The 25800-nt window shown below is 54.9% G+C and overlaps 1 protein-coding gene and 1 long non-coding RNA gene across 2 annotated transcripts in view; one reads left to right on the forward strand and one right to left on the reverse strand.

Annotated features, from left to right (window-relative positions):
* Positions 1-559: 559 nt before the first annotated feature.
* Positions 560-4355, reverse strand: LOC132533445 (uncharacterized). Its single transcript, XR_009545335.1, has 3 exons — positions 4300-4355; positions 3656-3826; positions 560-921 (listed from the first exon to the last, which is right to left on the reverse strand). It is a non-coding gene; the product is annotated as an uncharacterized LOC132533445 (long non-coding RNA).
* MYBPC2 (myosin binding protein C2) overlaps positions 3065-25800 on the forward strand; it is a 43031-nt gene continuing 20295 nt past the window's right edge. Inside the window, exons 1-11 of the mRNA XM_060174867.1 lie at positions 3065-3107; positions 5654-5743; positions 6454-6602; positions 6838-6955; positions 7552-7597; positions 8469-8528; positions 12817-13013; positions 13254-13386; positions 17117-17241; positions 19245-19350; positions 22147-22319. Of these exons, the coding sequence (XP_060030850.1) occupies positions 3089-3107; positions 5654-5743; positions 6454-6602; positions 6838-6955; positions 7552-7597; positions 8469-8528; positions 12817-13013; positions 13254-13386; positions 17117-17241; positions 19245-19350; positions 22147-22319 (1216 nt within the window). The 5' untranslated portion in view covers positions 3065-3088. The remainder of the gene's footprint in view (positions 3108-5653; positions 5744-6453; positions 6603-6837; positions 6956-7551; positions 7598-8468; positions 8529-12816; positions 13014-13253; positions 13387-17116; positions 17242-19244; positions 19351-22146; positions 22320-25800) is intronic.

Below are 25800 nucleotides of genomic sequence, written 5' to 3' on the forward strand. Positions count from 1 at the left end.
TTTGGAAATCACTTTTGGGTAGGGGTAGACTTTGATGAGCCTTATCATGTCTGGGTCCCTGTGGTCAATCGTCCCAGATCAAGGGGAGGATGTTCTGATCTGGACTCTCAGGGGGTGGGGTGGGAGGGGTGGCGGTAGCAGGGGCAGTGAACCAAAAGACCAGAGTCCCATCGTCCTTAAGTCAGGATGGCTTCCATCCAGGGTGAAAAGCCTTTGGCTGCTGGGCTCAGGCCTGTCTCATCTATGGAAGGGGAGAGGAAGACAGTCACAAAATTCCCCTGGGACCTTTGCTGCGCCTCGGGGGTGAAAGCTACCCCCACATTTATTAGAAGTTTTGGAGAAGGAAGAGGAGAAACTGAGCACTCTGCAGGTGGCTGGGAGCAGAGCCCAGGCCGGACCTGCCTTCAGAAGGACAGATACCTCCCTCCAAAAAAAAAAAGTAGGGGCAGGGATGTCCTTGGAGAGAAATTGTGCTCCCGAGATGGAGACCTTATCTTGGAAACGAGGTGCATTTTAGAAAAGAAACAAAAAAAATTCTAAAAAAAAACACCCACTCTGGTCGCCTCAAGTGTGGAATTAAATAAAAATCAAAACAAACAAGAGGCAATCGGTCCTTTGTAAGGGACGAAGATATTGGGGTACACTTGGACCTGCTGGTTCTTCGCGACAGCGCCCGGGGAAGAAGAGAAGGGGAGGTAGGAGGGGGGGAGCCCCACTCCCGAGTGTCCCCCCTCCTCCCTGACACCCGGAGCCCCTCCCCTCCTGCTTCTGTCCGGGTCCTACCCGGCACGATCTCCGGGGCGGGGCGGTAGGTCACAGGTGGCACGCCAATCTGCCCGGCAACTCATGACGTCACCAAGAGGCCACCTCCGGGTTGGCCGGGCGCCCTCTGGGGGCGGGGACGTTTCCGGCTCTTAGGGACTTTTGGAGAAAAGGGGGGGAGGCAGGGAAGGGGGAGTACAGAGCCAAATAAAAACCCTGAGGTAATTGTCTCCCCTCATTTGGGGTCTCTCGCGCTGCATTATCGCCTCCGCCTGCACCTGGGTCTCCCACACCCATGCCCACCTCGCTTTCTTCCAAGACCCTCCCTGCACCAGCAAGGTGTCCTGTCACCCCGCACCCCCATTTGCACAGCCACAGAGCCTCTGCTGGGAGAGGCACCAATTCCGGGCAGCCCTCCAGGGTCTTCCCGCCCCCGGGGGGGGGGGTTGTCACCCGGCCCAGGTGTCTGAGGACTCTGGGCACCCGGGGATCCCTCCCCCGCAGCCTCCTGCCTACGCCGGGAAACCGGACCCTCGGCACCCCCGCCCCCAGCTCCGGTTTCCCGAAAACTCCTGACTTGCAGATGCTAAGAATGGCTTCCAGACCCGGCTGCCCTACCCCACCGCCCAGGCCCGGTTCTGAGGTGCCACTCACCCCAGGGTCCCCAGGCCCTAACTTTCCCGCCTTTGAGGACACAGGAGGATAGGCCCTGTCCTGCCATCTCAGAGACCCCAGAATCTGGGGAGCAGACCCTCCTCCTTCAGAATTAGAGGTCCCCCAGGCACTTCTCCCTCACACACCAGGGTCCCAGGGCCTCCTCCCTCAGACACAGGGGTCTCCCAGCCTCTCACTGCCCCAGACCCAGGGGTCCCCCAGCCTCTCCTCCCTCCTTCCAGGGGTCTCCCAACCCCTCCTCCTTCAGACCCAGAGGACCTCCAGCCCACTTCACTCACAACCAGGAGTCCCCCTAGCCGCCACTCCTCACCCAGGGGTCAGTCACCCCGCCCTGGAGCTTCACACTCAGGGGGCCCTAAACCCCTCCTCCCTCAAGTCCAGGGATCACCCAGCTCATCCTCATACACACACCCAGGGGTCCCCCAGCCCTTCCTCCCTCACACCCAGAGGTCTCCTAGCCCCTCCTCCCTCACACCCAGGGGTCCCCAGCCCCTAATCCCCCACACCCAGGGGTCCCACAGCCCCTCTTCCTCCACAACCAGGGGTCCCCCAGCCCCTCTTCCCTCACACCCAGGGTTCCCCCAGCCCCTCCTCCCCCACACCCAGGGGTCCCCCAGCCCCTCCTCCCCCACACCCAGGGGTCCCCCAGCCCCACTTCCCTCACACCCAGGGGTCTCCAGCCCCTCCTCCCCCACACCCAGGGGTCCCCCAGCCCCTCTTCCCTCACACCCAGGGGTCACCAGCCCCTCCTCCCCCACACCCAGGGGTCCCCAACCCCTCATCCCTCACACCCAGGGGTCCCCAGCCCCTCATCCCCCACACCCAGGGATCCCCCAGCCCCTCCTCCCTCACACCCAGGGGTCCCCAGCCCCTCCTCCCTCACACCCAGGGGTCCCCCAGCCCCTCCTCCCTCACACCCAGGGGTCCCCCAGCCCCTCCTCCCTCACACCCAGGGGTCCCCAGCCCCTCCTCCCTCACACTCAGGGGTCCCCAGCCCCTCATCCCCCACACCCAGGGGTCCCCCAACCCCTCCTCCCTCACACCCAGGGGTCCCCAGCCCCTCATCCCCCACACCCAGGGGTCCCCCAGCCCCTCTCCCCCCACACCCAGGGGTCCCCCAGCCCCTCTTCCCTCACACCCAGGGGTCCCCAGCCCCTCCTCCCTCACACCCAGGGGTCCCCAGCCCCTCCTCCCTCACACTCAGGGGTCCCCAGCCCCTCATCCCCCACACCCAGGGGTCCCCCAACCCCTCCTCCCTCACACCCAGGGGTCCCCAGCCCCTCATCCCCCACACCCAGGGGTCCCCCAGCCCCTCTCCCCCCACACCCAGGGGTCCCCCAGCCCCTCTTCCCTCACACCCAGGGGTCTCCCAGCCCCTCCTCCCTCAGACCCAGGAGTCCCCCAACCTCTGCGTTCTCAGATGGTAGTCCCCTGCCCCTTCCTCCCTGGGGACCTGGCATTTGGCCACCCCTCCTGGTCTGGCTGTTATTTGTCACTCTTTAGAACATGCACGTGGAATGTGGGGGGCAGGGGAGGGTGGGCGGCACCTCCTGAGCCTCCCGCGGCCTCCTGGGAGTCTCCGGCCTCCTTAAAGGGCTCCCTCAGGGGGCCCACCTGTCCTCCCCGGGGAGCAGAGCTAGGACCTCTGGACATGCCTGAGGCAAAGCCAGGTGGCTTGTGGGGCCCTGTTCCCCTCTTTGGAGATGGTGGGGTCCTCTTTTCTCAGTGGGACCCAGGGGATGGGTTGCCTGCTCTGTGTGGGGAGCAGTTCCTTCCCTGTATAGGATGGGGGGTATGTTGATATTGGGTGGGGGGTCCCTTTCCCTGTGTGGCGGTGGGGGGTACTCTTTCTCTGCAGGGATTTTGAGGGGCAGATGGAGATTTTCTGATGGTGAAGTTGGGTTCTTCTCGTAGGAATGGGGGGTCCTTTTTGTATGGACTGGGGAGTTCTTTACATGGGGGTGAGGTTCTCAAATCTTGGGGTTGGGGTGCTCTGCTAGGGAAAGCTCCCCCTCCCCCCGCCGTCTCTGAAGTTCTGGCTTTACTTTGTAGAGAGCTGAGTATAGAGACCTAGGGTTTCTGTCTGTGTGGCCAAGGAGGGCTCTTCTATGTGTGAGAAGGAGGGGACCCCCTTTTTTGGAAGCTGAGTTTCCCTGTGTCAGAATTAGGGGACCTTCCCCTGGGGGGGTGGTGTTGAGTGGATCTGGGAAGCACTTACTTGTACGGACAGGGGCTTTCTGTCAGCTCCTCTCCAGTGTTCTTCCTGGTGGGTTCTCTCTGCTGGTGCCCAGCCAAGCAGGCTGAGGGGGTCCAGAGCCCTGTGGCTGTGAGCCTGGGAGGCAGGTCAGGGGCAGATGCTGTGTCAGCCCAAAGTGTCTGGTTTCCTGCCCTGGGGGGAAAAGCTAATTATACTCCCAGACCCAAAAAGGTCAGGGGCCGGTAGCCTGGGTGGATACAGGGCCTGGCAGGTCAGAGGAAACCCAATCCCCTCCCTCAGGACTAGAGCTCGATTTACACCTGCAGGTGATGGAGGATGGGCTGGGGGACCCCTGGGTCTGAGTGTGGGGCCTGGCCTAGACTCCCTGGCCTGGCAACAGGAGCCCAGCACATGTTCACTGCAAGTCTCCCCCCTCACAGCGGCCAAAAAGGCCCCCAAAGGCAACGATGCCGCCAAATCAGCTCCAGAGGAAGCCCCTGTCAAGGAGGCCCCAGTGGAGCCTCCCAAAGGTGAGCCAGCTCCTTCCCCTCCGGCTCCCCGTCACCCTGTGCACCTGCTGTATGCAGCCCCAACCCTGTCCCTGCCCTCAACCCTCCCGTTGCCGTTGCGGGGGGGGGGGCAGCCCCACAAGTTATTAGGGTAACCTGGAGGAGGAGGGGCGTCTGCGAAGGATGAAGAATGAGAGTTGATGCTGAATCAAGCTCTGGCAGACACCTCTGTCAGACTTAGGCAGAACTTGATTTTTATAGTCTCATAAGGCTTAGATCATTAAAACAAAAATCACCCAGGTATAGATTACTAAAACAAAAATCACCAAGGCTTTGGTCACTAATACAGAAATCACCAAGGCTTTGATTATTAAAACAAAAATCACCAAGTAAGAACAGCACAGGTTGGAAACACCTCCTGCTTTGTGGAACATTCACATTCCAGGGGCACTTTTCTCCCTAGAGATCACATCCCAGTTTCTGTGTATTTTGTTATCCCTGTACCTGTGTGCTGGGCAGATGTGCTATTGATTAAGATGAATATTCTACCTCTATGCTTATGCCATCCTCATGCCCCTGTGCATCAGAAGCCAGGGGTTCATAGAAAGTTCCAGCTTGTTATGTGTCTGGGGCCTTAAACAAATGGAGCAGCCCGTTTGTCATAAAATCTGTTCCATTGTTTGATCAGGGAGTTTAGTTTTGTTCCTTACTGAGAAGGCCCCAAGGTGGTGCTGACCTGGCCAGCCTCTCCATAAAGTGAAGCTCTCCAGCTGGAACCCATCTTCTGTGTGTGCTCACTGTGTGACCTGGGCTCTTGCGCACTCTTCCTGCATGAGGAAGTGGGAGCAGAGTGGTGGGTGGGAGATTAACAGGCCCATTGTATCGAGGCGGCTACCAGAGTTTTCCGCTTCTTAATGATGCTGTGTAAGGTGGCCCCTCCACTGTGGGAACCACCAACCTTTCTCTGTATTGCAGGGGGACACTAAAGGAAGTGGTGTAGATAGAGGGAAAAACACTTTTTCCTGTTGGAGCCTCCTGACAAATTCTGCATTACTGATATTGCTTGTTCCATTACAGAGTACAGTGCAGGTTTTGTCATTATTTTTGTCATCGGTCAGGCTCTGAGCCCGGCCATAGGTAAATATTATTAAGACCACACAGAGCTGAATCCCAAGCCCTATATATGGCAAAAGGCGAGATGGTTTCAGTTTGGTCTGGAGAGTCCTGCCGTGCTGAACTTTCTACTCCTGTCCCCTAGGACTGATCCCAGCCCCCAGTGTGGCCTCCAGGCTCTAGGAACTGGTTGCCTCCTCACTCACCTGGGCCCAGAGGGGACACAGCCTGAGGGGCGGCAGCCAGGGGGGCCTCACAGAGCCTGGCCCCAGGGTCTCACCAGTCAGAGGAGCAGCCCCAGGGCCTTTGTCTTCTGAGGTTTATCCTGCCCCTAAAGGGCTTGCTACGCCCCCCCTACCCTATGCCTTAGTACCTACCCCCAACTGTCTCTCCTCAGCAGAAGCCCCACCTGAGGGCCAGTCTCCCACCACCGAGGAGCCCACTGGCATTTTCCTGAGGAAGCCGGACTCTGTGTCTGTGGAGACTGGTGAGGGGCTCTGGGGATGGAAAAGTGTGAGAGCAGGGACCCCGGGTGTGAGGGAGGAGGGGCTGGGGGACCCTGGGTGTGAGGGAGGAGGGGCTGGGGGACCCTGGGTGTGAGGGAGGAGGGGCTGGGGGGACCCTGGGTGTGAGGGAGGAGGGGCTGGGGGACCCTGGGTGTGAGGGAGGAGGGGCTGGGGGACCCTGGGTGTGAGGGAGGAGGGGCTGGGGGACCCCTGGGTGTGAGGGAGGAGGGGCTGGGGGGACCCTGGGTGTGAGGGAGGACGGGCTGGGGGCCCCTGGGTGTGAGGGAGGAGGGGCTGGGGGGACCCTGGGTGTGAGGGAGGAGGGGCTGGGGGACCCCTGGGTCTGAGGGAGGAGGGGCTGCAGGACCCTGGGTGTGGGGGAGGAGGGGCTGGGGGACCCCTGGGTGTGAGGGAGGAGGGGCTGGGGGACCCCTGGGTGTGAGGGAGGAGGGGCTGGGGGACCCCTGTGTGTGAGGTAGGAGGGGCTGGGGGCCTCTGGTGTGAGCATGGACAGGCTGGGAGCCCCTGGGTTTTAGGGAGGAGGGCCTGGGGGACCCGTGAGAGTGAGAGAGGTGGGGTAGGGGACCCCTGCGTCTGAGGTGGGAGGGTCTGGTGTGGAGCCCTGGGTCAGAACTGGCTGCAGGCCTTTCTGTAGTGTCTGACTCCTCCCTGCCCTCCCCCTCCTTCCCAGGAAAGGATGTCCTGATCCTGGCCAAGCTGAATGGGAAGGAGCTCCCTGCCAAGCCCACCGCCAAGTGGTTCAAGGGCAAGTGGCTGGAGCTGGGCAGCAAGAGCGGCGCCCGCTTCTCCTTCAAGGAGTCCCACGATGCCACCAGCAACGTGAGCACCCTCGGGGCCACAGGGACCGGGAGGGAGCTCCAGGCTGGAGGTTGTGCGGACGGGAGAGGGTCTTGGGTGTATTCCCGCAAAGGTCAGGGTCCGGGTCCCCAGGGTCCAGCCTGCCCAGGCACAGGAGCGACTCCCAGATCCCTGTCTGCCCCTCGGTCTGGACTGGGGTGGGGCGGGCACCGGGAGAGGGTAATCTGGGCACCCACAGCCCAGCCCCGGCCCCCAGGTGTACACCATGGAGCTGCACATTGGGAAGGTGGTCCTGGGGGACCGCGGGGATTACCGCCTGGAGGTCAAAGCCAAGGACACCTTTGACAGCTGTGGCTTCAACATTGATGTGGAGGGTGAGCCGGTGTTGGGGTAGAGGTACGGGGGGGGGGGGCATGTGTCAGCCAGATGTGGGGGAGCTTACAGATGTGGGGCAAGGTGGGCACAGGCTCGTGAGAGTAGGTGGGGAGACAGTCTGTAGACTGAGAGCTTGAGGAGGTGGGGGGTGGGGTGGGGTCAAAGGGCACAGGGCTTTGGGGCACTCTCACCTGGGAAGGTTCACGGAGAGTTTGAGCAAGTAGCAGCAAGGCTTCAGGAAATGAGGGTATCCAGTTCCAGCAGGGGGCAGCACAGATTGGGGGAGCATGTAGACTGATGGATCTGGCTTGGGGACCCCTGGGTCCGAGAGTATAGAGGCTCCGGGATCAGCGGCCCAGGATGGGCTGAAATGGGAGGACGGCGGAATGAGGTTGCTCAGGCCTGGGGGTCCGTGGGCTGCTGTGGGGGTGTGCAGGGCGGCCGGGGAAAGAGGGTGTATTGGCTCACGAGGTGAAGGATAATGGGCCTGCGGGAGGGGCAGGAGCTGTGAAGGCACCGGGGCTCTTGGTCTCAGACCACACCTGGTCTAGCATCTCCCTCCCTCACCCCCCCCCCCCCAATGGCCTCTCCCCAGCTCTCCGTGAGGATTCTGGGCAGGTTCTTGAAAGCTTCAGGCGCTCGTAAGTTCCCAGGACCCCAGGAAGATGGAGGGTGGGGTGGGGGGTGCTCTCCTCACTGCCGAGGATCATGGGAGTGGGCTGAGGTGGCCTACGCAACTGAGCGTCCACGTTACCATGCGCAAAGGCCAGAGTTCCAGCCCCCGGTCCCCATCTGCTGAGGGGAAGCTTCACAAGTGGAGAAGCAGGTCTGCAGGTGTCTCTCTTCCTCTCTCCCTCTGTATCTCCCTCTCTCCCCTCTCAGTTTCTTTTTTTTCCTTTTTTCTTTCTTCTTCTCCTCCTCCTCCTCCTCCTCCTCCTCCTCCTCCTCCTCCTCCTTCTTCTTTGCCTCTAGGGTTATTGCTGGGGCTCAGTGCCTGCACTACAAATCCACTGCTCCTGTAGGCCATTTTTCCCATTTTTGTTGTCCTTATTGTTATTGCCATCGCTATTGTTGCTGTCATTGTTGTTGGGTAGCACAGAGAAAAATGGAGAGAGGAGGGGAAGACAGAGAAAGACAGACACCTGCAGACCTGCTTCACCACCTATGAAGCGACCCCCTACGGGTGGGGAGCTGGGGGCTTGAACCAGGATCCTTGCGCCAGTCCTTGTGCTTCAAGCCGCTGCATTACCATCCCTCCCTAGTTTCTGTCTGTTTCTGTCAAAGAAAGACAAATGGGAGCTAGGGGGGGGGGACTGGCCACTGGGAGCAATGGATTTGTTGTTCATGCACCAATGCCCAGCAATAACTCTGGTGGCAACAAACAGAACAAAACACCGCCAGAGGAGTGTCTCCCAGGGCAGGGCTGTGAGAGACAGGAGTATCATGGGACACAAGGAGTTAGCAACTGGTTGAGTCATTAGTGGGGTTCACACCCTCTCTCTGTGGCCACAGGGGTGAAGGGAAGTCGGAAGATGCCGGGGAGCTGGATTTCAGTGGGCTGTTGAAAAAGAGGTGAGTCCCCTCTGCCCATCACAGGAGAGACGAGACTCAGTCAGGGAGGAGAGAGTGGTGGGTGAGGAGGCCATACAGCCAGCCCTGGACTCCCGCCCCACTGCCCCCTCCAGCTGCCCAGTCCCTGCCCATGTGACCCCGTCCCCTTCCACCCAGACACCTACCCTCAGTCCCTACCACAAGTTCACCTGTTGGCCTTCTCTTTCATTCATTATTGCACATTTACTTTCTTTTTCTTACTTAGTTTTTTTTTATTATCTTTATTTATTTATTGGATAGAGACAACCAGAAACCAAGAGGGAAAAAGGGGTGAGAAAGAGGGAGAGAAACGGACACCCGCAGCCCTGCTTCACCACTTGCAGAACTTTCCCCCTGTAGGTGGGACAGGGGCTTGAACCTGGGTCCTTGCACATTGTAACATGTACATTCAACCAGGTGCACCACTACCCAGGCCCTTACTTTCTTTTTTAATAATATTTTTATTGGGGTCTAGGAGGTTGCACACCCGGTTAAGCACACATAGTAATAAACACAAGGACCCATGCAAGGATCTGGATTCGAGCCCCTGGCTCCTCACCTGCAGGGGAGTCGCTTCACAAGCAGTGAAGCAGGTCTGCAGGTGTCTGTCTTTCTCTCTCCCTCTCTATCTCCCTCTCCTCTCTCCATTTCTCTCTGTCCTATCCAATAAAATGGAAAACATGGCTGCCAAGAGCAGTGGATTCATAGTGTTGGCACTAAGCCCCAGTGATAACCCTGGGGGCAAAAAAGAGAAAACATTATATATATATATATATATATATATATATATAATTTAAATGAGAGAGAGAGAAAGAGACTGAGACTAGAGCACTGCTCAGCTCTGGTTTATATTGGTGCTAGGAACTGAACATGGGACCTTGGAGCCTCAGGCAGGATATATATTTTCCCTTTTGTTGCCCTTGTCTTTTATTGTTGTTGTAGTTATTATTGTTTTTTTTAATTTTTATTTATTTTCCCTTTTGTTGCTCTTGTTGTCTTTTTATTGTTGTTGTAGTTGATGTCCTCATTGTTGGACAGGACAGAGAGAAATGGAGAGAGGAGGGGAAGACAGAGAGGGGGAGAGAAAGACAGACACCTGCAGACCTGCTTCACCGCCTGTGAAGCGACTCCCCTGCAGGTGGGGAGCCGGGGACTCAAACTGGGATCCTTAACGCCGGTCCTTGGGCTTTGCGCCCTGTGCACTTAACCCGCTGCGCTACTGCCCGACTCCCAGGCGTGAGAGTCTTTTAAAGAGCCATTATGCTGTGTCCACAGCCCCCTACATTACTTCCCTTCCACTGAGGCTCCAGTACACCAGCTCATCCTTTTGTTCACCTTTCCACACATCCATGCATCCACCTACCCTTCATTCATCCGTCTGTCCATCTGTCCATCCAGCCATCCACACCCAACCCACACATGTCCATCTATCTATCCACCCACTCACCTACCTCCTACATGCAGTCAGCTACCTCTTGACTCACCTACCACGTGCCCATTCACCATCATCCACCACAGAGCCACCGTCCACTCTCTCGCCACCTGTGTACCTGCTCACCAGCCAGTCCTCTCATGGACCCTTGCCCTTTACCCCACCCCTGCGCCATCTATCCTACTTCTCCACCTGCTGAGCCCCCCAGCTCTCTGCATCTCTGCTGTCCGCTCTACCGTCTGCCCTACCTCCCATGCATGCATGCATGCATCCATCCATCCATCCATCCACCTCCTCACCTGTCCCCACATCTCCCTCCCAGACTCGTCCCCACATTTCCCACCCCCCTAGCAAGGCCTTCACCCACTCACCTTGGCAGGGGCACCTCACCCAGAAGCCCTATGTTGGGCTCATCAGTGCTGAGTGCAATGTCAGTGACTGGACACTGGCAACTTGATGCCCAGTGTGGTGTCTAACCACAAACGAACATGTATTTCCTGCTGCTGGCCCATCCAGCCATCCTTGCACTCACCCACCTCTCCCCACGGCCAAGTCCCAGGCAACCCCACCTGCCAACAGTGGCATCTGTCTGTCTGCCCAGACTGCCACCGCCAACGATCTCCCATCAGCCTCTCACTCAGACATTTCCCACCAGCCCCCAACCCCTTCATACACCCTCCATCTTAGTTTTCCCTTTTAGTTGAAAGGACAGAGAGAAATTGAGATGGGAGGGGGGAAGGTAGAGAGGGAGAGAGAAAGAGAGACACCTGCAGCGCTGCTTCACGGCTCAGGAAGCTGCCTTCTTACAGGTGGGGACTGGAGTTTTGAACCTGGGTCCTTGCACATGGGAGTGTGTGTGCTTAACCAGCTCCACAGCCTTCTTCACACTCACCTGCCTCCCGACCCAATGCAGACATCAGACATCTGCCAGCCCTTCCACCTTTCTATCTCTCACCCCTGCCCTTTACTCTCTGCCCATCCGGATCCCCAGACACCCCCAAATTCACCCACTATCTCTCACCCCTGCCCTTTACTCTCTGCCCATCCGGATCCCCAGACACCCCCAAATTCACCCACTATCTCTCACCCCTGCCCGTTACTCTCTGCCCATCCAGATCCCCAGACACCCCCAAATTCACCCACTATCTCTCACCCCTGCCCTTTACTCTCTGCCCATCCGGATCCCCAGACACCCCCAAATTCACCCACTATCTCTCACCCCTGCCCTTTACTCTCTGCCCATCCGGATCCCCAGACACCCCCAAATTCACCCACTATCTCTCATCCCCTGCCCTTTACTCTCTGCCCATCCGGATCCCCAGACACCCCCAAATTCACCCACTATCTCTCATCCCCTGCCCTTTACTCTCTGCCCATCCAGATCCCCAGACACCCCCAAATTCACCCACTATCTCTCACCCCTGCCCTTTACTCTCTGCCCATCCGGATCCCCAGACACCCCCAAATTCACCCACTATCTCTCATCCCCTGCCCTTTACTCTCTGCCCATCCGGATCCCCAGACACCCCCAAATTCACCCACTATCTCTCATCCCCTGCCCTTTACTCTCTGCCCATCCGGATCCCCAGACACCCCCAAATTCACCCACTATCTCTCATCCCCTGCCCTTTACTCTCTGCCCATCCGGATCCCCAGACACCCCCAAATTCACCCACTATCTCTCATCCCCTGCCCTTTACTCTCTGCCCATCCGGATCCCCAGACACCCCCAAATTCACCCACTATCTCTCATCCCCTGCCCTTTACTCTCTGCCCATCCGGATCCCCAGACACCCCCAAATTCACCCACTATCTCTCATCCCCTGCCCTTTACTCTCTGCCCATCCGGATCCCCAGACACCCCCAAATTCACCCACTATCTATCTCTCATCCCCTGCCCTTTACTCTCTGCCCATCCGGATCCCCAGACACCCCCAAATTCACCCACTTGTCTCTTCTTCTGCCTTTTGCTTCCTTCTTTCTCACAATCCTCTCACTCTCTCACTCATCAAACATCTGAACCTGTCTACTAAAACCTGGACAGAGAAGCCCCTCTAATCCTTCATTTCTTTTTAATTTAATTTTATTTAAAAAAATATTTATTTATTCCCTTTTGTTGCCCTTGTTGTTTTATTGTCATAGTTATTATTGTTGTTGATGTCATCATTGTTGGATAGGACAGAGAGAAATGGAGAGAGATGGGGAAGACAGGAGGGAGAGAAAGACAGACACCTGCAGACCTGCTTCACCGCCTGTGAAGCGACTCCCCTGCAGGTGGGGAGCCGGGGGCTCGAACCAGGATCCTTATGCTGGTCCTTGCGCTTTGTGCCACGTGCGCTGAACCCGCTGCGCTACTGCCCGACTCCCTAATCCTTAATTTCAAGCCCCTCACTGCCTTGGGAAGATGGGTGTGGCATGGCCGAGGTGACCACCCCCCACCCTGGAAGGTTCAGCGTGGCCAGAGGAGGGTCCGGAGTGAGAGTCTGGGAGGAAGGCAGAGGACCACTGGCACTAATTATGGGGTGGAAAGGGGCCCATTGGGGAGAGAAGGTGGGGCAGGGACATGTGGGCCAGAGACACATTGTGGGCAGAGGCAGGAGAGAGCATGGTTGTGTGGTGTGGGGGCGAGAGGGGAGGGGGCAGGGCTGGCGTGGTCAGCCTGGGTGGCCAGGGCTTCCTCCTGTGGGCATGGGGGCGGGAGGGGGCGGCGTGCCTCTGATGTGGGCATCAGATATCCCAGCCATACTGGAAGGGAGGGGGCGGGATGGAGGCCAGGAGGCTGGGGCCGGGAAGCGGTGGGAGTCTGGGGCAGCCCCAATGTGCTCTGCCCGCCCTCAGGGAGGTGGTTGAGGAAGAGAAGAAGAAGAAGAAGAAGGATGAAGATGACCTGGGCATCCCTCCCGAGATCTGGGAGCTCCTGAAAGGGGCCAAGAAGAGCGAGTATGAGAAGATCGCCTTCCAGTATGGCATCACGGACCTGCGGGGCATGCTGAAACGTCTCAAAAAGACCAAGGTGGAGGTCAAGAAGAGTGCAGGTCAGTGGCGGCCCGGCAGCCTCGTCGGGGGGGCTGCTGACCACGGGACCAGGGGCCGACCTTGCGGAGGGCCCGCCGTGAGGAGGCGCAGAGGCCCGGCGGGGACCTCTGAGGAGGCTTTCTGGTCTTGAGCTCGGAGCGGTCTGGGGAGGGAGGCTGGGCGGCTCCGGTGAGGCGCAGGTCAGGGAGAAGCCCTCAGCCCCGGCCCTCCCCTCTCTGCTCCCTGCCACCCCATCGCAGCCTTCACGAAGAAGCTGGACCCTGCCTACCAAGTGGACAGAGGCAACAAGATCAAGTTGGTGGTGGAGATCAGCGACCCAGACCTTCCCCTCAAGTGGTACAAGAATGGGCAGGAGATCAAGCCAAGTAGCAAGTATGTGTGTGTACCCTGGGGTGTGTGTGTACCCTGGTGTGTGTGTGTGTACCCTGGGGTGTGTGTGTGTACCCTGGTGTGTGTGTGTGTGTGTACCCTGGGGTGTGTGTGTGTACCCTGGGGTGTGTGTGTGTACCCTGGTGTGTGTGTGTGTGTGTGTGTACCCTGGGGTGTGTGTGTGTACCCTGGTGTGTGTGTGTGTACCCTGGGGTGTGTGTGTGTGTGTGTACCCCGGAGTGTGTGTGTGTATCCTGGGGTGTGTGTGTACCCTGGGGTGTGTGTGTATACCCTGGGGTGTGTGTGTATCCTGGAGTGTGTGTGTGTACCCTGGGGTGTGTGTGTACCCTGGGGTGTGTGTGTGTACCCTGGTGTGTGTGTGTGTGTGTACCCTGGGGTGTGTGTGTGTACCCTGGGGTGTGTGTGTGTACCCTGGTGTGTGTGTGTGTGTGTGTGTACCCTGGGGTGTGTGTGTGTACCCTGGTGTGTGTGTGTGTACCCTGGGGTGTGTGTGTGTGTGTGTACCCCGGAGTGTGTGTGTGTATCCTGGGGTGTGTGTGTACCCTGGGGTGTGTGTGTATACCCTGGGGTGTGTGTGTATCCTGGAGTGTGTGTGTGTACCCTGGGGTGTGTGTGTACCCTGGGGTGTGTGTGTGTGTACCCTGGTGTGTGTGTGTACCCTGGGGGGTGTGTGTGTACCCTGGGGTGTGTGTGTACCCTGGTGTGTGTGTGTGCCCTGGGGTGTGTGTGTACCCTGGGGTGTGTGTGTACCCTGGTGTGTGTGTGTGTACCCTGGGGCGTGTGTGTGTGTGTACCCTGGGGCGTGTGTGTGTGTGTACCCTGGGGTGTGTGTGTACCCTGGGGTGTGTGTGTACCCTGGGGTGTGTGTGTATACCCTGGTGTGTGTGTGTATACCCTGGGGTGTGTGTGTGTGCCCTGGGGTGTGTGTACCCTGGGGTGTGTGTGTGTGTACCCTGGTGTGTGTGTGTGTGTGTGTACACCCTGGTATGTGTGTGTGTGTACCCTGGGTGTGTGTGTGTACCTTGGGGTGTGTGTGTGTATACCCTGGTGTGTATGTGTTTGTGTACCCTGGGGTTGTGTGTGTGTGTACCCTGGTGTGTATGTGTGTGTTTACCCTGGTGTGTGTGTGTGTGCGTGTCCCCTGGTGTGTCTGTGTGTACCCTGGGGTGTGTGTGTGTGTGTGTGTACCCTGGGGTTGTGTGTGTGTGTGTGTGTACCCTGGGGTGTGTGTGTGTGTACCCTGGGGTGTGTGTGTGTGTACCCTGGGGTTGTGTGTGTGTGTACCCTGGTGTGTATGTGTGTGTGTTTACCCTGGTGTGTGTGTGTACCCTGGTGTGTGTGTGGGGGTGTGTGTACCCTGGGGTGTGTGTGTACCCTGGGGTGTGTGTGTGCCCTGGTGTGTGTGTGTGTGTACACCCTGGTATGTGTGTGTGTGTACCCTGGGGGTGTGTGTGTACCTTGGGGTGTGTTTGTGTATACCCTGGTGTGTATGTGTTTGTGTACCCTGGGGTTGTGTGTGTGTGTACCCTGGTGTGTATGTGTGTGTTTACCCTGGTGTGTGTGTGTGTGCGTGTCCCCTGGTGTGTCTGTGTGTACCCTGGGGTGTGTGTGTGTGTGTGTGTGTACCCTGGGGTGTGTGTGTGTGTACCCTGGGGTGTGTGTGTGTGTACCCTGGGGTTGTGTGTGTGTGTACCCTGGTGTGTATGTGTGTGTGTTTACCCTGGTGTGTGTGTGTACCCTGGTGTGTGTGTGGGGGTGTGTGTACCCTGGGGTGTGTGTGTACCCTGGGGTGTGTGTGTATACCCTGGTGTGTGTATACCCTGGGGTGTGTGTGTGTGCCCTGGGGTGTGTGTACCCTGGGGTGTGTGTGTGTGTGTGCCCTGGTATGTGTGTGTGTGTACACCCTGGTATGTGTGTGTGTGTACCCTGGGGGGTGTGTGTACCTTGGGGTGTGTGTGTGTATACCCTGGTGTGTATGTGTTTGTGTACCCTGGGGTTGTGTGTGTCTGTACCCTGGTGTGTATGTGTGTGTTTACCCTGGTGTGTGTGTGTGTGTGCGTGTCCCCTGGTGTGTCTGTGTGTACCCTGGGGTGTGTGTGTGTATACCCTGGTGTGTATGTGTTTGTGTACCCTGGGGTTGTGTGTGTCTGTACCCTGGTGTGTATGTGTGTGTTTACCCTGGTGTGTGTGTGTGTGTGCGTGTCCCCTGGTGTGTCTGTGTGTACCCTGGGGTGTGTGTGTGTGTGTGTGTACCCTGGGGTTGTGTGTGTGTGTGTGTACCCTGGGGTGTGTGTGTGTGTACCCTGGGGTTGTGTGTGTGTGTACCCTGGTGTGTATGTGTGTGTGTTTACCCTGGTGTGTGTGTGTACCCTGGTGTGTATGTGGGGGGGTGTGTACCCTGGGGTGTGTGTGTGTACCCTGGTGTGTGCGTGTACCCTGGGGTGTGTGTGTGTGTACCCTGGGGTGTGTGTGTGTGTACCCTGGGGTGTGTGTGTGTGTACCCTGGGGTGTGTGTTTGTGTACCCTGGTGTGTGTGTGTGTGTACCCTGGGGTGTGTGTGTGTACCCTGGTGTGTGCGTGTACCCTGGTGTGTGTGTGTGTTCCCTGGTGTGTGTGTGTGTGTACCCTGGGGTGTGTGTGTGTACCCTGGGGTGTGTGTGTGTGTGTGTATACCCTGGGGTGTGTGTGTGTGTGTACCCTGGGTGTGTGTGTGTACCCTGGGGTGTGTGTGACCTGGTTGTGTGTGTGTGTACCCTGGTGTGTGTGTGTGTGTACCCTGGTGTGTGTGTACCCTGGGGTGTGTGTGTATGTGTACCCTGGTGTGTGTGTGTTCCCTGGGGGGGGTGTGGGGGGCGTGTGCACCCTGGGATGTGTGTGCATGTGTGGGGGCGGTCAGTGCACTCTGGGGTGTGTGTGCATGTGTGGGGGCGGTCGGTGCACTCTGGGGTGTGTGTGGGTGTACACCTGGGGGGTGTGGATGGGAAATTGGAGTCCTGGAGAGAGCACCCAGAAATAACGCTGGCCACCCTTTGCCCAGAAAGGACGCCCCATCACTTCCTTGAAATGTATGGATGGGGGTGGGTGGTGGTGTGCTCAGTAAGTGCACATAGTACTAAGCTCAAGGACCCAAGCAAGGATCCGGGTTCAACTCCCCCCTCCGGCTTCCTACCTGCAGTGGGGGATGCTTCACAAGTGGTGAAACAGGTCTGCAAGTGTCTCCCTCTTTTCTTTTCTTCTTTTTTCTTTTACTAGAGCACTGCTCAGCTCTGGCTTATGGTAGCATAGGGGATTGAACCTGGGGCTTTGGAGCCTCAGGCATGAGTGTCTCTTTGCATGACTATTATGCTACCATAATAACCTTGTCTACTAGCGTCTTTCCCAGAATATATAAACACCACCGACCCATACGTGACTATACTCCATTATCTTAAATCAAAGCAAATAAATCAGAACCAGCCACTCAGAACCGTGAGGGGCCGAGACACATGCCACATGCATCCATCCCACTGGCCCAAACTCCATGGTGGCATTGTGCCAGCTGCAAAGGAGTCTGGGAAATGGAGTTCTCTAGGAGGGTAGCTGGGGCCCAGTGGGAAGTGGGATCTACACGGAGGGATAGTCAGCACTTTCTCCACGATCACTTGAGAATCAGAAGCGGGGCCATGATGTCCCTCCGGCAGTTTGTCTCAATGGCACGCTGTGCCCCCAACAGATACGTGTTTGAGAACGTGGGCAAGAAGCGGATTCTCACCATCAACAAGTGCACGCTGGCAGATGACTCTGCCTACGAGGTCGCTGTCAAGGATGAAAAGTGTTTCACTGAAGTCTTTGTCAAAGGTGAGTCTGGGCGCCGGGGAAACAGCTCAGGTGGCGGAGCGTAGGACTCCTGGGCCCGGGGCTCCTGGTTTGATTCCTGACACTGCATGACTGGTGCTCTGGTTTCCTCTCTCTGTCTCCCTCATATGAAAGAAATAGAAATAAATCTTTAAAGTCAATTTTATTTGGGAGGCGGGCGGTAGCGCAGCGGGTTAAGTGCACGTGGCACAAAGCGCAAGGACCGGTGTAAAGATCCCAGTTCGAGCCCCCGGCTCCCCACCTGCAAGGGAGTCGCTTCACAGGCGGTGAAGCAGGTCTGCAGGTGTCTGTCTTTCTCTCCCCCTCTCTGTCTTCCCTTCCTCTCTCCATATCTCTCTGTCCTGTCTAACAACGACGACATCAACAACAGCAACAATAATAACTACAACAACAATGAAAAACAACAAGGGCAACCAAAAGGGAAAATAAATATATAAAAAATTTCAAAAAAAGTTTATTTTACTTATTCATTTTGGTTGGACAGAGAGAAACTGAAGGGAAGGCGAGATAGACAAACAGACACAGACTGTAGCCCTGCTTCACTGTTCTTGAAGCCTCCCCCCTGCAAGTGGGCATTGAGGGCTCGAACTTGGCTCCTTGTGTGTTGTTAAGTTGTGTGTTCAACTGGATGGGTCACCACTCAGCCCTGGAATAAATCTTTAAAAGATAAAAAAAAAAAAGAAAGAAAGAAAGAAAGAAAGAGAGAAGAGGTGGTGCATGGTGTAGAGACGCATGTTACCATGCTCAGGGACCCGGGATCGAGCCCCCAGTCCCCACCTGCAGGGGGGAAGCTTCTCAAGCAGTGAAGCAGGACTGCAGGTCTCCCTTTCTCTCTCTTCTTTCTTTCTTTCTTTTTTTTTTTTTTTTTTTTTGCCTTCAGGGTTATTGCTAGGACTCGGTGCCGGCACTTTTCCTGGAGGCTATTTTTCCCCCATTTTTGTTGCCCTTGTTATTATTATTGTTATTGTTGTTATTAATGCCGTTGTTGGCTAGGACAGAGAGACATGGAGAGAGGAGGGGAAGACAGAGAGGGGGAGAGAAAGACAGACACCTGCAGACCTGCTTCACCGCCTGGGAAGCGACTCCCCTGCAGGTGGGGAGCCGGGGGCTCGAACCGGGATCCTTCCGCGGGTCCTTGCGCTCTGCGCCACGTGCACATAACCCGCTGTGCTCCCGCCCGACTCCCTTCTTTTTTTCTTTTATCCCCGGAACTCTGCTCAGCTCTGGTTTATAGTGGTAATGGGGGTTGAACCTGGGACCTTGGAACCTCAGTACCTTTGTGGGGCCAGGCGTAGCCCACCAGTTAAGCGCACATATTACCACAAACAAGAACCCAGGCTGAAGCTGCCGCTCTCCTCCTACCTGAGGGGAGGCTTCACGAGCGGCGAAGCAGAGCTGCAGGTGTCTCTCTGTCACCCTCCCTCGCTGTCTCCCCCTCTCCTCTCAGTTTCTGTCTGTCCTATCCAGTGAAAATAGAGACGGGGGGTGGGGGGAGGAGGGAAAATGGCCACCAGGAGTTGTAGATTCATAGAGCAGGCACTGAGCCCCAGGGATAACCCTGGTGACAATACAAATCATAATAATAACAATAAAAAGAGCATATCTGGCCTGGGGAGACAGCATAATTGTTCTGCAAAAGACTTTCATGCCTGAGGCTCCGAGGTCCCAAATTCAATCCCGGCACCACCGTAAGCCAGAGCTGAACAGTGCTCTGGTCTCTGCCTCTAGTTCTCTCTTGCCCTCTGTGTCTCTCCCTCTCATTGAAATAAAATAAATAAACTTTTAGAAAAAAGAGCTGATCTTTGCATCGCCATTATACTATCTCCCCCACCCACTCTATCACCCCCTTTCCTCTCGATTTCTGTCTCTGTCCAATAAAAATAAATAAACAAGTAAATAAAGACATAAACGGTGAGGCCAGCATTCCTTGGGGAGCACGATTCTGCAGGGGGTCCTGAAGCCCCGGACCCCCCACTACCCCACAGAACCCCCGGTCCTGATCATCAAGCCCCTCGAGGACCAGCAGGTGTTTGTGGGCGACCGGGTGGAGATGTCGGTCGAGGTGTCAGAAGAGGGCGCGCAGGTCATGTGGTAAGTACCCCCCCCCCCCCGCCCTGTCCTTGGCTCCATGGAAGTGCCCTCAGCTTCCTGGCCTCAGCTCCGCTCTGTGGCCTCCCATGGGCATTTGTGACCCTTCACCAGGACACCACAGCCTCCCCCTACCCACCCTCATCTTCATCTGTGACCTGCTCAACATCCTTTCTTTTCTTTTCCTTCTTTATTTTTCAAAATACTTCATTTTAAGAGAAAGAGAAGCAGAGAAAGACACACACACACACACGGAAAGAGAGAGAGAGAGAGATACCAGAGCTCTGCTCAGCTCTGTCTGCTGGTGGGCTGGGGATTGAACCTGGAACTTTCATGTCTTAGGCTTCTGGAAAGGCTTCTTGAATAACCATTTTGCTGTCCTTCCCAGCCCCACTGTGACCTCTAAAGCTTATTTCTTTTTTAAAAATATTTTTTATTTAAAAAAATCTTTATTTATTTATTTGGATAGAGATAGCCAGCAGCTGAGAGGTAAGAGGGTGACAGAGAGGGAGAGAGACAGAGAGACATCTGCAGCCCTGCTTCACCACTTGTGAAACTTTCACTCTGCAGGTAGGGGTTGGGTGCTTGAACCATGGTCCTTATGCATTGGTGTGTGTGTGTGTGTGTGTGTGTGTGTGTGTGTGTGTGTGTGTGTGTAGTGTGTGTGTGTGTGTGTGTAACTGTGCACACCTCCACCCCATCCCTTTGTTTATATTACTTTAAAGAGAGAGAAAGACCAGAGCACTGCTCAGCTCTGGCTGATGTGGAGTTGAGGATTGAACTTGGGGCCATAGAGCCTCAGGCAGAAGACTCTTTTGAAGAGTATGCCATCTCTCCAGCCCAAACTTCTTTCTTTAATGAGGTGCCAGGGATTGAACCCAGGGCCTCATGGATGTGAACCGTGTATTCGACCACTGGACCACCTCTGTGGCCCCTAGGGATTCAAGAAGTTCCTTGTTGTCCCAGGGCTTTGCTTCTCTGAACTGACATTTTCGAGAAACAAAGGGAGAGAGGGAGAGATCCCACAGCCTAAGGCTCCCTCCTAGGCTTGAACCGGGTCACGCAAAGCAGGTACCCTCCTAGCTCCTAGTACTTCTTTTTTTAAAAAATTTTTAAAAAAATATTTATTTTATTTATTTATTCCCTTTTGTTGCCCTTGTTGTTTTATTGTTGTAGTTATTATTGTTGTTGTTGTTGTTGGATAGGACAGAGAGAAATGGAGAGAGGAGGGGAAGACAGAGAGGGGGAGAGAAAGATAGACACTTGCAGACTTGCTTCACCGCCTGTGAAGCGACTCCCCTGCAGGTGGGGAGCCAGGGTTCGAACCAGGATCCTTATGCCAGTCCTTGTGCTTAGCTCTTAGTACTTCTGCCTTCTGCATCTCTTCTCCTCAGGATTCTTATCCTGATCTCTGCAGTTTCAGATTTATTCCATCATTTATTCTTCCATTCAAATAGTCATCCATCCTTTGGTCCATTCATTTATGTATCCACCCATCCACCCATCCATCCACCCACCCACCCACCCACACATCCATCCATCCATCCATCCATCCATCCACTTCCCATCCATCTGTCCGTCCATCCACCCATCCATCCATCCATCCATCCATCCACTGATCCATCCATCCACCCATCCATCCACCCACCCATCCACCCATCCATCCATCCACCCACCCACACATCCATCCATCCACCCACCCACACATCCATCCATCCACTTCCCATCCATCTGTCCATCCATCCATCCATCCATCCATCCACCCATCCACCCATCCACCCATCCATCCATCCATCCATCCACCCACCCACCCACCCATCCATCCATCCACCCATCCCTCCATCTACCCATCCATCCATGCATCCATCCACCCATCCACCCATCCACCCATCCATCCATCCATCCATCCATCCATCCATCCATCCACCCACCCACCCATCCATCCATCCATCCATCCATCCATCCATCCATCCATCCATTGTTCCATCCCCCATCTACTCATTGTTCCCATCGGTTCATCTATCTATGCATCCATCCATCTTGTCTACCCACTCTTCCTTCCTTCCTTCCTTCCTTCCTTCCTTCCTTCCTTCCTTCCTTCCTTCCACCTCCGCAAGCACCCAGATGCCCACCCTGCATTTGTCCCTGCATCCAGCAATATTTTGAGCAGCATCACTGCTGGATTATATGTTGGAGATGAGCTGAGGAGAGAATATGCCCATGGTGCTTGCCCTTATGGGGTGTGTCAGCTGGCAGTTGCTGGCGCGTGTGTTATAGAGACAGGCTTCATTCTGCTCACCCTATAGATAAATAGAGAAGCTCTATTTTTAAAGAATCTTTTTATTTACTTATTATTGGGTAGAGAGAGAGAAATTGAGAGAGAGAGGGGAAAGGGAGGGAGAGAAACAGAAGCATCTGCAACGCCACTCTACCACTCAGGAAGCTCCCCCTCTGCAGGTGGGGAACCGGGGCTCGAACCGGAATCCTTAAGCCGGTCCTTGCACTTTGTGCCACCTGTGCTTAACCCGCTGCGCTACCGCCCGACTCCCTAGAAGCTCTATTTTGACAAGTGTTTCAGTGATAGATACTGCTTTCCAGTAGGAGGAAAGGAACTTCAGTGATCAGGGAAGGCTTCCTGGAGGAGGCGATGCAGCTGAGGTCTTGAGGTGGAATGGGAGGGGATGCACCACACTCCACGGCCACACTGTTCAGCAGCTCCCTGTAACCCCCTGGGCTTCCCCCATGTTCTGGCCACTTCCCACGACCCCTGACCTTGAAGTGTCCCGCCCCCCTGGGCAGGATGAAGGACGGCGTGGAGATGACACGGGAGGACTCCTACAAGGCCCGTTACCGCTTCAAGAAGGACGGGAAACGCCACATCCTCATCTACTCGGACGTGTCCCTGGAGGACCACGGCCTCTACAAGGTCATGACCAACGGGGGCCAGTGTGAGGGCGAGCTCATCGTGGAAGGTGAGTGGCTGCGGCCCAGCTCCCGGCTGGGCTGCTCCGGCGCCCAGGCCCCCTGCAGGCTCGGTCCGCTCACCAGCACATCCCTCTCGGGCTCCACGACTGAGGGCCCCTTACGGCTGTTCCGGCTCTTCAGATACTTGTAGACACTCACACACTCTCTCTCTCTCACACATGTTCTCACGTGCTCTCTCTCTCATACACTGTCTCACATGTATACACACACACACTCATACACACACATGCTCTCTCTCTCACACACTATCACATGTATACACACACTCATACACACACATGCTCTCTCTCTCACACACTATCACATGTATACACACACTCATACACACACATGCTCTCTCTCTCATACACTGTCTCACAGGTATACACACACACTCATACACACACATGCTCTCTCTCACACACACTGTCTCACAGGTATACACACACACTCATACACACACATGCTCTCTCTCACACACACACACTGTCTCACACGTATACACACACACTCATATACACACATGCTCTCTCTCACACACAGTCTCACACGTATACACACACACTCATACACACACATGCTCTCACACACACTGTATCACAGGTATACACACACACTCATACACACACATGCTCTCTCTCACACACACTGTATCACACGTATACACACACACACTCATACACACACATGCTCTCTCTCACACACACTGTATCACACGTATACACACACACTCATACACACAATGCTCTCTCTCATACACTGTCTCACAAGTATACACACACACACACACTCATATACACACATGCTCTCTCACACACACACATTGCCTCACACGTATATACACACACTCATACACACACATGCTCTCTCTCACACACACTGTCTCACATGTATACACACACACTCATATGCACACATGCTCTCTCTCTCATACACTGTATCACACGTATACACACACACTCATATACACACATGCTCTCTCACACACACTGTCTCACATGTATACACACACACTCATATACACACATGCTCTCTCTCACACACACTGTCTCACAAGTATACACACACACTCATATACACACATGCTCTCTCTCACACACACTGTCTCACATATATACACACACACTCACACACAATGCTCTCTCTCACACACACATGCTCTCACGTGCTCTCTCACACACACTCTCACACGTATACACACACACTCATACACACACATGCTCTCTCTCACACACACTGTCTCACACATATACACACACACTCATACACACAATGCTCTCTCTCATACACTGTCTCACAAGTATACACACACACACACACTCATATACACACATGCTCTCTCTCACACACACTGTCTCACACGTATACACACACACTCATACACACACATGCTCTCTCACACACACTGTCTCACATGTATACACACACTCATACACACTTATGCTCTCTCTCACACATGCTCTCACGTATACACACACACTCATACACACACATGCTCTCTCTCACACACACTGTCTCACACATATACACACACACTCATACACACACATGCTCTCTCTCACACACACTGTCTCACATGTATACACACACACTCATACACACACATGTTCTCTCTCACACATGCTCTCACGTATACACACACACTCATACACACACATGCTCTCTCTCACACACACTGTCTCACACGTATACACACACACTCATACACACACATGCTCTCTCTCACACATGCTCTCACGTATACACACACTCATACACACACATGCTCTCTCTCACACACATGCTTTCACGTGCTCTCTCTCACACACTCTATCTCACATATATACACACACTCACACACAATGCTCTCTCTCACACACACATGCTCTCACGTGCTCTCTCACACACACTCTCACATGTATACACACACACTCATACACACACATGCTCTCTCTCACACATGCTCTCACGTGCTCTCTCTCACACACACTGTCTCACATATATACACACACACTCACACACAATGCTCTCTCTCACACACACATGCTCTCACGTGCTCTCTCACACACACTCTCACACGTATACACACACACTCATACACACACATGCTCTCTCTCACAAGGCTCTCACGTATACACACACACTCATACACATACATGCTCTCTCTCACACAGGCTCTCACGTGCTCTCTCTCACACACACTCTCACACATATACACACACATGCTCTCTCTCACACATGCTCTCACGTATACACACACACTCATACACACATGCTCTCTCTCACACACACAGTCTCACACATATACACACACTCATACACACACACATTCTTTGTCACTCACACTGTCTCACATGTATACACACACACTTATGTACACACATGCTCTCTCACACACACTGTCTCACATGTATACACACATTCATATACACACATGGTCTCTCACACACAGTCTCACACGTATACACACACACTCATACACACATGCTCTCACACACACACTCATATACATACATTCTCTCTCACACACACTGTCTCACATGTATACACACATTCATATTCACACATGGTCTCTCACACACAGTCTCACACATATACACACACACTCATACACACATGCTCTCACACACACTGTATCACACGTATACACACACACTCATATACACACATTCTCACACACACTGTCTCACATGTATACACACACTCATACACACACATGCTCTCTCTCTCTCTCACACACACACACACTGTCTCACACATATACACAATGCTCTCTTTTACACACACTCACATACACATATGCTCTCTCTCACACACACACACTGTCTCATACGTATACACAGACTCATATACACACATGCTCTCTTTCACACACACTGTCTCACACATATACACAATGCTCTCTTTTACACACACTCACATACATATATGCTCTCACACACACACACTGTCTCACACGTATACACAGACTCATATACACACATGCTCTCTTTCACACACACACACACACACACTCATATACACACATGCTTTCTCTTTCTCACACACACACACACTGTCTCACACACACATGCTCTCTCACACACTATACTCACGCACACACATGCTTCCTCTCTCATATACACTCTCACAGACACACACAAGCACAACCTCTCACACCCGTCCACTCACATTTCACATACACACACAACCTCTCACACCTACACACTCTCTCTCACACTCACACACTATACACTCACACGCACCCTCATACACACACTGATACACTCACACACACATTCACATACATGTACACAACCATACACACACACTCCCCCTGGGTGCTTCTCTGCCTGCCCTCAGCTTCATCCTCCTCCCGTGTCTGCATCCCCTGGCCCACGCTCTGGACACCCGGTGACTTGAAGGGCAGCTCCTGGGCTCTGGCTCCCTCCAGGCCGAGTATCCGGAGCCGGTGGCCCCCGGCAGGCACCCGCACAGGCCCGAGGCCGGGCTGGAGCAGTGACGCCTGTG

Source organism: Erinaceus europaeus, chromosome 2 (assembly GCF_950295315.1).
Source record: "Erinaceus europaeus chromosome 2, mEriEur2.1, whole genome shotgun sequence".
Taxonomy (NCBI): Eukaryota; Metazoa; Chordata; class Mammalia; order Eulipotyphla; family Erinaceidae; genus Erinaceus; species Erinaceus europaeus.